The following is a 12,963-nucleotide window of genomic DNA, read 5'->3' on the forward strand; positions in this document are numbered from 1 at the left end:
TGCGCGAATACCAGTGTTTCTTAAAACACTATTTCCCATGTACAAAAAACCATGACAAAGTAATAGGTATGTCAGCAATTTATGATAACTGTAAAATGGCTGCTGGGTTTTCTGGCGACCGTTCATTTCTTACGAGTGAAAACCAGCTACCATACTGTAAAAATTGATAACACAACTTGCTGAAATACCTCTTTATTTTGTCGTACAAAAAATACTACCTCAGGTTAAATTATTTAATCTCTGATACTATAATTTTGTGATACCATTAATTTTGTGATCAGTACATACAGTACCTACTCTATTGATCAGTACCACAACGTTATCACAAGCATTGATATTTGATAGTAGCATAAAAACACTGCCATAATACAAAAAGTTATAATTAATAATAACAATATGTAAATTATAATAAGTAAATTGAATTCCTGAAGTTTCTTGGCATATTAGGATTTGTAATCGAAATTATTTTGTAATAAAACTAAGTTCGAAAAATAAATGTTTACACTTGTGCAGCATATTATAATATGTGTCAATAATGTAGATATATGTGTTAGATATAAAATTGTGTAATATAATATATTATTAAAGTATATAATGTAGTATAATAGTAATTTCTAAAATTCCAACATTGCAAATTTAGAATTTCTAAACCGCTTGTAAAATGGATGCAGACAGTCTAGAAAAAGAGAACAAGTCTTACAAACGACATTTCTTAGCACTGCTAGAACGTTGTGAAACGTTACAACAGGTATGTGTACACTTTTGAGTAAAGACCTGTTGTATCCATTTAATTTAAAAGAAAACATTTTTTTCTTGATTATGTAGTTATTGGTCTTTTTCTCATTAAATACGTTATTTCAGGATAATGAGCGGCTTGTGCATAGAATTCATAAAGTAACCAAACAAGTGAGACGTTTACGAGTAGAACGAAAGTAAAAAATAACATATTCTTTGGTGCTTATTTATAGTTACATTAAAACTGATAACTGCCTCTTTTTTTTAGATTTATCATGGACAGATTAGACAAACATAGAGATAATTGGAGAGAAGCTAAACTACAAGTCGATTTAGGAACTGAAGCGCAAATATTTGATGGAGTTAATACTAAAGTAATTAATATTTGTCAAACATTATTGTATGGTTTTTTAAATAAAATAATTTTGTTGTTAATAGAATCAAGGTATGTCTGATACTCCAAATGGTAAACGACATTCAAATGTTAAGTCTACAGAAAAGAAAGATCCTAATTTGCCAAAAAGGCCAGCTAACCCATTTTTTAGATTTTGTCAAGAGCAAAGGCCAATTGTACTTGATCAAATTATTATGTCTGGTGAAGGAGAACCAACTAAACAGGATTTAACCAAACGATTAGCTATAACTTGGAATACAATGGGTCATAATGACAAAAAAGTGAAGAATATTTTATCATTTATTCTGTATTATTTATATTTTTGGTTCCAAATGAGTATTAATTTGAGTAATTTTTAGGTTTACTACGATATGTACGAGAGATCTAAAGAAAAATATGCAGCAGACATGGAAGAGTATACTTTAACTAAAGCTATCAATGCTGTGCAAACACCTAGTCAATAGTTTTTTTTTTTTTAAATAAGACTATTTTAGATATTTTTATAATTTAATTGTCTTGTAATAAAACACAATATAATATTTCTAATAATAGTATATAATAATGTATTTATATTTTATAATAACTATAAATATTTTTAAAAAAATAGTAATTTTATAATGCAGTTAAAAAAAACCGCCATCCTCCTCATCGGTGACGGATTACCGACCCATCCTAGATAGCGAATTCGTCAAGAAACGATCTCATGATGGCAACGTTGGGCCTTCATGGCCCGTTAAAAGCTACATGATGATGATAATGCAGTTACAACAATTCAAATCAAACCTGGGCTTTATTTAAATAAAACTTAAATATTAAATACAATTTTATTTTTATTTTAACGAATTTAAACCAAATTATTTATATAGATTTTTAATTTTCTCTAAATATTTTTTTATTTAAATCAAAATAATGTTTAAATAAAAAATTCTCAGGTTTGATTTAAATTGCAAGTCTAATTTTTGAGGCAGTTTGGTGGCATTAGGAATGTAAACGGAAGAATATGGTGAGAATGTTAACAAAATTAGTAGGTTAGGTTGAACGAAAAAGAATACAAGTTTTAAACACATAAGTATAACTTCCATAAAAATATAAATATAAATATTTATTAAATTAAGGACATTTTAAATATTATTTTTATTAAAAGTATTATGGGTCCCTATTTCTAACAGATTTCATCACAAACAGAACTGTTATTTATTTTTATTAAATATTTTGTGTTTGAAATGATTATAATTGTTATCCTTTGAAATCGTTTTTCAATTCTCTCAATATACGCATTGTTTCAATTGAGTTACCTGGTGTTTTAGTAGCATTTTGCACGGAAGCTATACCAACTCTCATAAAAGGATTAACCAACTTTTCCATACCTAAAAAAAAAAAAAAATACAATCAATATAAATGAAATAATTGTTTAATATATAGTGAAAATAATATAAAATAACCAATAGTAGAAGGCACGCATGGCTCTTTTGCCTGTCTTTTGACTTCAACAGTTTTTAAGAGAGACAACAAATCTTCATTAGTCGGTTCAACATGTAAGCCAAATTTAAGGTTTTGTATTGAATATTCATGTCCACAAAATACAGCCTGAAATAAATTTTTAAATGAACTACAATGGTACAAATGCATTTATAGCAAGAATATATTATATCATTAGCATTGCGACATATATTATTCTTTCGCTCTGTCTGTGACATAAATATGTTGTTAAATATTCATCTCTCCATCCTTTTGGAAATAACTAGAAAATGTTAAAAAGAACACATACTGTGTTTTCAGGAAGTTTCGATAATATTTCAATTAACGCTTCATACATTTGCTGAGCATTTCCTTCAAAAAATCGTCCACAGCCTCCAACGAATAATGTATCACCTACAATTGAATAAATTAATTTAGTACAACAGAGTATGAAATCCGAATGTAATTTTATCATACAAAAAGTTGTGTATTGAGTAAAAATCGGATATTTTATTATCTGTAGTTTAAAACTGTGTTTATTTTTGAACAGTTGTCTTAGTTTATTTGTGAAGTCTGTAGGTATTAGTTATTACTCATAATTAATATAATTTTTAGTACAGTGTGTATAGTGTATAAAAATCTAAGTTTTTTCTATTAAAAGTAAAAGTTATTATTTTAGAAGTAGGAAAAAAAATATGCACAATAATTATTCCTTACCATACAAATTTTTTTACAATATAAACTTGTTTTTTCCGATGGAATGAAAATTCTTTTAAAAAAAATGATCAGCAGTTTAACTATCATCAAACATGCTTATAATATGGTTTTAATTGGTCAGAGACAAGGATGTGATTTTAAGCATTAAAATTAATAAATATAAAGTATAAAACTAACAGATTTCACCATATTATGTTGCATACCAAATTAAAGTTATAGCTGAAAATGTGAAGGTAGTTAATGATGTGCTTTCTCAATTATCGTTTTTTATAGTAATTATTGTTTATAAATAGAAAAATGCTTTTTAAGAAGCGAAACAGTGCAAATATTTGAATATTAAAATATCAGTTTATAATAAATACTTAAAATTTTAGACATATCTGAAGTATAAATTATTATGTTGAATCCACAGAAGGTTGCATGTTATTTTATACAGAGATTGTAAATGTTTCAAAACTTTTGTACTATTTTTAACGGAAAAAAAAATTAACCTGTGAATACCACACTGCCTTCATCTGTAGAAACATAATAACAAACGTGGCCTGTAGTGTGGCAAGGTGTACGTAAGCATTTAACGTCCAACAATCCTATTTTTAAATCTGTTCCTGATGTATCAATCATTTTGGTCAATCCATCGATTCTATCATCGCCTCCAATAACAGTTAGTGGGTCGCCAACATTACCATCAATTAGTTCTTTATTTCCACCGGCGTGATCCCTGAAAAATATTTTAAATTTAAATGCAAAATAGAGAAACAAGTATACGGCCTCAATAATTTTATTAAACTACAATAATATCATAATATCTTAAAAAGAAAGCTATAATTTCCTGGACATTTTTTTAAACAAATTTGAGAATGATGACCATATTGTAGTATGTAGTAGAATAAAGTTATAAGAAAATTAATTAACAATAACATCAATATGTACAAGTGACTAAAATTATTTGAATGTAGCATAAGCAAAACAACATAAACAGTTTTTTACTTTTTAAGGTAAATTAAGAATATCAAAGATTACTCTCCCATTGTGCTCACTAGATATGTGGGAGTTATTACCCATTATTTTACTTTTTATTATTAATGTGTTTTTATCAAACTTAATTTACTGGGTATTTATTATAATTATTTTCGAAATATTTATTTTTGTGTGTTTAATTCAAAAGTGTTTATTTAACATAATTGTTTTACAATTTCATCCTGGATATAGCCACTGGGGCAATATTTATTTTTCATTGTGAAGAGTTAGTCCCCAATTTCTTAAGTTCTATACACTGATATAGTCATTAGGCCAACTCTAATTATAATTAGAAAGAGTCCCTAATACGATTTAGAATCGTATTAGGAGTTAATCGCTAATTATAGTTCTAGCGTGGGATATTTTCACTGGCTTTGGTGAAATCCCAAAGAATTGGAGTCACTGACCATTGACTAACTTAGTGTGTTTTACGTTCACTGCTAAGGATGGACCAATATTATATGAGTGTTTTTGTGTTGTGTACAGCATACACGACAATATATTATACCGTATTCATGTCGTAAATATTAAATAGTACAACTTGGCTTTCTATGCGTTTATTCATAAGTGCAATTCCTATGTCTGCCAATAGCGCTTACCCGAATTCAAATTTTTCTCTAAAATTTTACTTGCATGTTTGTTTAGTTGTCTAGTTGTAATAATTAAATGTTGACAGTGATTGGGTAGTTAGGTGATTTAGGTGTTTACTTTTATTAACATTTTTATTTAGCCCGTACCAAAAATATAAATGATCACAACCCAAATCTGAAACTGGCAAGACCCAACAAATCAGCTTGTATGATTAAGTCAGTCTAGCTTTTTATCTAGGGAAGTTTACAGGTTACTGGGTTCAGAAGCAAAGTCAAAAATAAAATAAGGGTGTCCAGTAGAGTAAAATTGTTCCATAATTTTTTAAAATATTTTTTCTAATAACGCTTAAGATAATCAAGCACTGGTCTTTTCTAAGTTAATAGTGCAACTTTGAAGAGAAAATTGAGGAAGTAAAATTTATGTTTAGACTCATCCTAAAATAAAGTCATAGCTTCTTATAATCTTAAGACTTTCCTGACCCATAAAAATGTAACCAGCTCTAACACACCTTTAGCTTTTTGATATGTAGGTATCTCGTAACTGAAAATGTGACAACTTAAAATTGATTCGGTACAACTCGTTTTAAATTTACACTGATACGTTTTTAATGATCCAGTAAAAACAGATTGTGCAACAGAGTCTTACCAGTGATGATGAGTAGTAAGAATTGTTGTTAATTTTACATTTTCTCTTTTAACTGCTTCCCAGACAGTATTGGGTGCGACAGGATCAACTATTGCAGCTTCTCCAGTAGTTTTATCGATTAGTAAATACATAAAGTTGTCAGATAGAGCTGGCAACACTTGTACTTTAAACTGACGGCCAAACTCCTTTGTTATGATATTGCTATGCATGGTACTTGAGTATCTACTCACTGAAAATGGTAACATAAGAATATTTTACTATTCTTGAGTGTAAAAACTTACATAAAGATGAAGTATTTTTGGTGACTAGAAGAAAACTAAGTACTTTAAATGCCCTTTGCATCGATAACAATAAGTAATAAGTATAGTCCAGATGACACTACCTAGAATATTAGGTATTAATAAAATTAAGATAATACATTAATATGTACGTATTATAATAATAAAGTCAACATTTTTACGCACCTTAGTTTTATTATATAACAATTATTAAAATAATAAAATAACGTAACAATATTCGTGATGAAAAGATTGGACGTCGGTGTTATTAATTATTATTATATAATAGTATTAGTAAAATACTATGTTTTTTTTTAAATATACTGTGACACCTACTGCGGAGCAGTGTATTAAAATTTAGTTTATAATATGCATTAATTAAAGCCTTAGCCTGTAAGTAGTTACCGGTTGATGTAATATGCTCCCGCCTCCCTGTTATCATTTGGCTATCACCATAAATAAATAAAGATTGTTGTGAACTGTGATAACCTAATCTAAGCATGTAGACGGCAATTCAATTTCTATCATTAGTCATTACACTGTTAGTACTTTGTAGTACGCTGTACGAGTGGACGGAAAAACGAGTTAAAACAATATTGTCCTTAAAATTTGTAAAAAATAAATTGCCATATCTATACCTCAGAATCAGACAAACGTCAGTTATATTATGCCAATTTTTCAGGCAAGCATTAAAACTTTAATCGTCTAGCGTAAGCTCTTGTGAGGAAAACCACTGCTATGGTTCTTGTAAAATATAAAAAGTGATTTTTTAACGGAATTCTAATCATAAGGCTTGATGTAAAATCAGAAATATATTTTTAATTTTGTTATATTTTATTTAAAAAATAACATTGAATTCAGAAAAATATTTTAATTACATTAACTGTAATTTTTTTGTTTTAGTACTTAAGGTATATTATTTTAAAAAGGCAATTATGGGGGGGGGGGATGTTACACCACTTAAACCACCTGGCGATTTTAAATGTTTTTAACTCCCAAAATAAGTGCGAGTGGAGCAAAATTCTTACAGATTGGTAATCAGCATTAAAAGTACTATCGATTTAAAAAATCGAAAAAAACGGAGCCCGGTAAACTATGTAGATTTATACAGATTTACATAAGTCTTAATTATTTGAGAATGAAATTTTATCCCATAAACTCGATAGTACGATAAAATGTTTCATAGGTCAAATAAAAACATTATTAAAAAAATATTATTTTTGAACCTAGAAAAAAATACCCGGTCTTTGCACAGAAAAAATCTTGAGGGACAAGTGAATTGATAGTAGCTAGTAGCTACTATTTTACAAAGTCTTGAAAGTGGCTCACTATTTAAAAATCCCACCTCCTCTTTTGGTAACTATGTTAATGATGTACCCCTTTGATTAGTTCCTTTTAATGTGGACCTCTTTAGTCTTTAATATATTATATAGTCAGCCATTTTCCCGAATTCAATATTGTAAATTGCTAGAATATAGTCGACTAATGGTCTATTATCAACCCCGTTCATGCAAAACAAAATGAAGTCCAAAATAACTTTATCTTTGTTCCAGACTATTATTATTATTATAAAGAGCAATAGAAAAATAAAAAATACTACAGTTTGTTATCACCTGACAATGTCATTAGTTATAACAATATTTTATAAATAATTTAAAATTTCAACAAGTCGATAAGATTAAAGTAGTAGAAGAGTATAAGTCGATTTTACAGTACTGTAATGTAAAAAAAAAAAATATAAAAAAAAAAAAAGAAAAACTACAAAAGTGCACTTATATAATTCTGAAAAATAACGTTTCACCAGTCTTACATTACATTAATAACCTTGTTCAGATGAAAAAAAAAATTAAATATAAAAAAATCATCATAATAAACTTTTTCAAAATAATTATCTTTTATTTTGTGTTAGGGTGGGTGGGTGGTTTATGGCTTTAAAATTCGGAGTCGGCAAATTGCATTTGGGTCCCCCCAAAAAGGTCACCGTCATATACTGTGTAAATTGCGGCCCGGGTATATTTTATATATATTTTTAATATATATTTTATATTACGTTTCCATTTTATTATGCAATTGCCATGGAGTTATTCTTACATTCAATACAAATGTTTATAATCGTTCATTCAAACCTAACCGTTCAATCAATATTAATTATTTTTACATAATAACCGTTTTAATATTGTCTTTGATATAGTACAAGACCTTAACGACCTATCGCAAATATTATAAATAAATAATTTGATTTGTTAAAATAAATTTGTTGACGGTTGCTAAGTAAATTATTAATTGTCATTTTAGTAGCACAATCGGTGACAAATCAACGTTTTGTTTTAGTTTTGAAAAGTTGTTAATTTTTAACATGAAAAGACGCGATTGGAAATTTATCAAACTTTTTTTTAATTACCTACTTAATTGAAACCAGAAACTAGACGATGATTAATGGATGTTGGATGAATAGAAGAGATACATAAGGTATTAGCTGATGGATCATCTGAACGAGGTATGTAGCGTACATTAAAATTGTTATTGTTATCGTTTTACTTTTTTATAAATTTATTATTAATATCTAATAATATTATTAATATTTAATATTATTATTAGTGTTATTTATTATGATAATCTCTATTATCAGTGGCGAAACGTAATAGAAGACTATGCCCATTTTTATTCAATTTAAATATCAAATATTTGTTTACACATTTTTAACAACATATTTTAAAGACATACACTCCTGTTTATTAAAGGGTTAGGTACAAGCATTTTTTCGCAAAATCTTTGTTTTTATGCTTAAACCATAGTGTATGTTTATTAGCACAGCAATAAGGATTCTTTTTTGGTAGCTATTTAGCGATTAGTAGAAGTTTTTATACCTTTTTTTCTAGATATTCTAATGTATCATGAACGAAACCCTATTTTTTAAATAACCATAACTTCGTTACTAAGTACAATTTTGAATGTCTACCAACTTAAAGCTTTCTGAAATAATATATTCATTAGTTTTGATCATTAAGTTACTCTAACACTATTCAAAAGTCTATAAAAACCGTGATTACCTATGCTTTTTCTTTCTCTCTCTCTCTTCTTTGGTCCTCTCGGTCATTGAGACCATACATATTTCTTTCCATTTCTCCCTATCGACTTACTATCCTCCACTGCAAATCGGGTTCGACTTTTTTCACATCGTGTTTAAAACAATCTTTCCATCGTAGACGTGGTCTTCCCAGAGGCCGCTTACCGGTGATCTTTTATTCGATGGTGCCCTTACTAGAAGAACCTCGTTTTCTCTACGCATGACCGGCCCACACGAGTTTTCTCTTTGAAATTTCTTTTAGAAATCCGGCCTTTGAAATAACTTTTTTGAATATCTTGTATAATGTATTTTTCTACGTTCTCCTGTTTGGGTGTCGACACATATATTCTTCTCAGATGTTTTCTCTCAAATACAGCTAATCTGCTTGCCACTGCCTGTCCAATGTCTCAGAAACATATAAAACTATTAGACGCACCAATGTCTACCTATGTTTTTTATTTACAAAATGTATAAGTGCTCTGAAGAATCGCGCCACACTTTTGTCTATTACTACATCTATAAAATAATTGACAGTGATCGGTAAGTGTTTTAAAATTAAATAAATAAATTTAAATTTAAATGTAAACAGTGACCGTATTATTGTCATCATCATTTCCAGCGTACAGTCTATTATTACAATATCTACTGATTTTTTTTTTTTACAGTTCTTCGGCACAATTTTCTTTTAGTTCTTGGTAGGAAATGTTCTGCGCCAAATTTCAAAAGTCTCGAATTTTCCTCTATCTTATGCATTGTCGAGGACTATGCTTCATATAATGATACATAGAAGTTCTTTCCTTCATATGTAATTTTGATTATTAGATAAGTAAAATTATAACATATTGTCTACAGTTTGATACCACGTACGCTATTTATTTTCCCATTAACGCAAAGTAAAACTTTTCGCAAAAAATTCTGTTATTTTCCATATTTTTTTAAATTAAATTTTTTCATTGGTAGGGATTGGCTATTAGTTTTCAAGAGGTACAATTTCGACTGTTCATAGAACCATACTATATGAAAAGCAAATCCTTCACACAAGTCAAAAGCCGTTTGCCTTAAAAGTCTTAATGATATACTACCCAAGTTCCGCGTGCAGTCTGCGTTATAAACCAAACTTTACTTTTTCGGTAGGTTAGCTTCCAAAATTTTTAATACTTATCTCAGCCTTTAATTGCTTAAAACAGACATCTAAAAATCTGACGATACACAATTACAATTATTGTAAGCATAGCCAACACTATACTTTACTGGATAATTGTAACATAAAAATAAATATTTTAGTAAACGACAATTAAAAATTAATTATAATTAAGTGCGTACCATATTCTGTCATAAGTAACGACACTAGTAAAATATTATCTTCAGGAACGTCATGGTCTAAAAGTACTCTAATAGCCATCATTGCAGCTAAGCTGCACCAGTAGCTACTGTAGCATCCATCAATATCCCCATGTAGTCTTTAATGTTTTTAGGGAAACGCAAATAGTAGTGCTAAACAGATTAATAAAAAAATTAAATATCCAGAAATTATAAAAAATTGGCCCCCAAGCCAAAAAAAAAAATGTGAATAAGTAATATATTATATTCATTGTATTATATCATTTATACGTATGTTTTAAAGAGTTTCAACGCACTACGTTACTTTTCTAGTGGCGCAGTATCAAATGTGGAGGGGGGGGGAGCTACCTCAGGGTGCATTCTAATTTAAGGCGATTTGTACGGTTTACTATACACATTAGCAAGTAATATAGGGTACAAAAAAATGTAATGTAGGGCTCTGGGCACTTGAGTCTCTAGTTACACCTTTGTACGTTTTCTCATTTAAACGGACAACCGTCTAGAAAAAGGAAAGACCATCTCCGTAGTGTAAATAGGAGAGAGAAACTACTTACTTCACATCAAAATACATTCCCCATGGGTACAACTCGTGATGTTTATTAACAATAGTTCATAGTTGTCAAACTAATCTTACAATTGAATAAAAATAATAATACGATATGCATAGAGTGTATTATTTTTATGGTTATGGGTTTAAATATTAATTTCTCTACTATATGTATAACAATTAGTTGCTAAAGTTTTTTCAAGATTAAAAAATCGTGAAATATAGGTAGATTATTTATTTTTATTGCGGAAAGATTATTTTTTTGTAAATATTGTAAAAATGATCATTAACACGCTATATTTTTGCAAAAAAATGAGCAACTAAATTGATATCTATTTAGAGTGTCTCTTTATACATTTTATTTTATTTTTACACATTTTGGGTTTTTTTAAATTTGTTTGACTTTAGTATTCGTGTACCTTCCGGCTAAGTGAAAAGTTTTGTTTTAGCCTGGAAAGCTGATACATTCAAAATCAGCGACCTCAACACTATAATAATAATAATAATGCCTCTGGTGCCCCTCTTTGCTATGACACTGTCTTGTTTAAATGTTCTGTCTTGTACATTATGCGCTTTGGTAAAGCACGATTGCATACGATTTATCTCTTTGGGAACACGATGATGTACGTTTTTAGCATACAATGAACTGTAGAAATGTCCCTAAACATCACACGATTGCGTACGTTTTTCTGTACAATGTTGCCATTAATCAATATTATATTATTTGTGATTAAAATGTTTTAAATTGTTTTATTATTACATGTTTTAGTTTGAAATTAAAAAAAAAAAAAAAAAATTGATACCTTGGTACTTGTAACAAATACTTTGGTGAACTTAAATTCATTATGTGCTTGGACAGTTTACGATATACAACAACATTCGTTATCAACTTCAGATTCCCTATCATCTGCTTTATCGTACCACAATTTCTTATTGCACATTAATTATTGATTATTATTACTACTATATTACCTACTTATGATGTGTGCTTAGTATACACATAATTGTAATATGTTTGGGCAAATACTATAAACTTAACCAATATTAATATTTAATATTAAGTTAAACATTTTAGGTAGTACATAAAGTTCTGAAATACGGCAACATTGTATAAAACCCCCAGGTAAAAAACGTACTCAATCGTGTGATATTTGGAGACATTTCTACAGTTCATTGTATGCTAAAAAACGTACATCATCGTATTCGATTGCGTACGCTCGATAAGGACCGTACGCAATCGTGTCGTACCCATGTGCTTATGGTTTGGCGATATGTCGTAGGAGACTATGTGATAGCTTATTCTTTAATTTTATGTAACTCGTATATTTTTGTGCGCTTTTTATATAAAAAAATATATAAATATTAAGCGATATCGCTAAAATGAAGTAAAAGATTTACAATTATTACAAACGAACTTTGGTAATGAAACTTCATTTATTGGTACCCACTAACGCAGGTACTCAATGATGAATATATTATAACTGATAATTAGCGTTTCTCATAGTTATCGTTATGTACAACAAACCTACCGTAAAACGAAAATTAGACACGTCATTTTTATTTAATTTGTTATGATGAATTATGTTTAAACCAGAAATAAAGCTACATAATATTTTTCATTATATTATTTAATACCGCGACGAATAGTTTGCACTGCCTGACGTAAGGTATTTAGTTGTTTTTGTATAATATTAATTATTACCCAACAAATACCTAACAGTGAAAAAGGGCTAAGTTCTAGACCCCCCCTCCCAAAAAAGTCATCCTATCAAAGTAGTGATATCTACATTGTGGCCTAGCCTGCTATTTCTTTAGTTCATACCCTCACTTCACTCCTACTTTCATGAGCAACACTGCTCTTTCATTTGTAATGCTTAGCACTTGGTCAGTTTCTGAACGTAACAAGAGCTTTTTGAATGAGACATAAAACAGACTTGGCCGCAATGTAGATACCACTACTTTGATTGGCTGACTTTTATGGGAGAGGATCTGAACCCTAAGCTACTCAAATTTAATCTATGTTTCAAATTTCAAAAAGTTTATCTGAAGAGGAAACAGAATTATGTGGGTTAGAAAAACTAGGTGAATTGGTTCGTGTATACACTGGCATTTCTGGAACTTGGCCTGGCGCACTGCCGTGCGCTCAAATTTATTATTATATAATATACATATA

The 12,963-nt window shown here is 29.1% G+C and overlaps 2 protein-coding genes across 5 annotated transcripts; one reads left to right on the plus strand and one right to left on the minus strand.

Moving 5' to 3' along the window:
* The first annotated feature begins 397 nt into the window (after nucleotides 1-397).
* On the plus strand, nucleotides 398-1,643 carry LOC126834628 (uncharacterized). The gene is made up of 6 exons (XM_050566708.1): nucleotides 398-566; nucleotides 641-748; nucleotides 862-932; nucleotides 1,004-1,109; nucleotides 1,174-1,410; nucleotides 1,489-1,643. Exons 2-6 carry the CDS (start codon nucleotides 662-664, stop codon nucleotides 1,591-1,593), a joined length of 606 nt encoding a protein of 201 aa, XP_050422665.1. The 5' UTR covers nucleotides 398-566; nucleotides 641-661; the 3' UTR covers nucleotides 1,594-1,643.
* Nucleotides 1,644-2,216: 573 nt separating this feature from the next.
* On the minus strand, nucleotides 2,217-6,321 carry LOC126834608 (hydroxyacylglutathione hydrolase, mitochondrial). 4 transcript variants are annotated; one of them, XM_050566678.1, is made up of 7 exons: nucleotides 6,022-6,223; nucleotides 5,839-5,939; nucleotides 5,558-5,786; nucleotides 3,796-4,022; nucleotides 2,898-3,001; nucleotides 2,572-2,716; nucleotides 2,217-2,496 (listed from the first exon to the last, which is right to left on the minus strand). In XM_050566678.1, exons 2-7 carry the CDS (start codon nucleotides 5,897-5,899, stop codon nucleotides 2,366-2,368), a joined length of 897 nt encoding a protein of 298 aa, XP_050422635.1. In that variant the 5' UTR covers nucleotides 5,900-5,939; nucleotides 6,022-6,223; the 3' UTR covers nucleotides 2,217-2,365. The 4 variants fall into 4 exon arrangements, with proteins under 4 accessions (XP_050422635.1, XP_050422627.1, XP_050422654.1 ...); XM_050566670.1 differs by lacking the exons at nucleotides 5,839-5,939; nucleotides 6,022-6,223 and adding an exon at nucleotides 6,241-6,321; XM_050566697.1 differs by lacking the exon at nucleotides 5,839-5,939.
* Nucleotides 6,322-12,963: the final 6,642 nt, after the last annotated feature.

Source organism: Adelges cooleyi, unplaced genomic scaffold (assembly GCF_023614345.1).
Source record: "Adelges cooleyi isolate 19-005CV unplaced genomic scaffold, UGA_ACOO_1.1 ACOO_flye_CR_arks_rails_tigmint_CR_PRNA_1, whole genome shotgun sequence".
NCBI lineage: Eukaryota > Metazoa > Arthropoda > Insecta > Hemiptera > Adelgidae > Adelges > Adelges cooleyi.

What these genes read in the sequence shown, in the direction of transcription:
- LOC126834628 (XM_050566708.1), top strand. Translation starts at nt 662, where the DNA reads ATGGATGCAGACAGTCTAGAAAAAGAGAACAAGTCTTACAAACGACAT. An exon ending in CGTTTACGAGTAGAACGAAA is followed by an intron (nt 933 to 1,003) that starts GTAAAAAATAAC and finishes TCTTTTTTTTAG; the next exon opens with ATTTATCATGGACAGATTAG. An exon ending in TTGATGGAGTTAATACTAAA is followed by an intron (nt 1,110 to 1,173) that starts GTAATTAATATT and finishes TGTTGTTAATAG; the next exon opens with AATCAAGGTATGTCTGATAC.
- LOC126834608 (XM_050566678.1), bottom strand. Translation starts at nt 5,899, where the DNA reads ATGCAAAGGGCATTTAAAGTACTTAGTTTTCTTCTAGTCACCAAAAAT. An exon ending in CTTACTACTCATCATCACTG is followed by an intron (nt 4,023 to 5,557) that starts GTAAGACTCTGT and finishes AATATTTTTCAG; the next exon opens with GGATCACGCCGGTGGAAATA. An exon ending in CGAAACTTCCTGAAAACACA is followed by an intron (nt 2,717 to 2,897) that starts GTATGTGTTCTT and finishes AATTTATTTCAG; the next exon opens with GCTGTATTTTGTGGACATGA.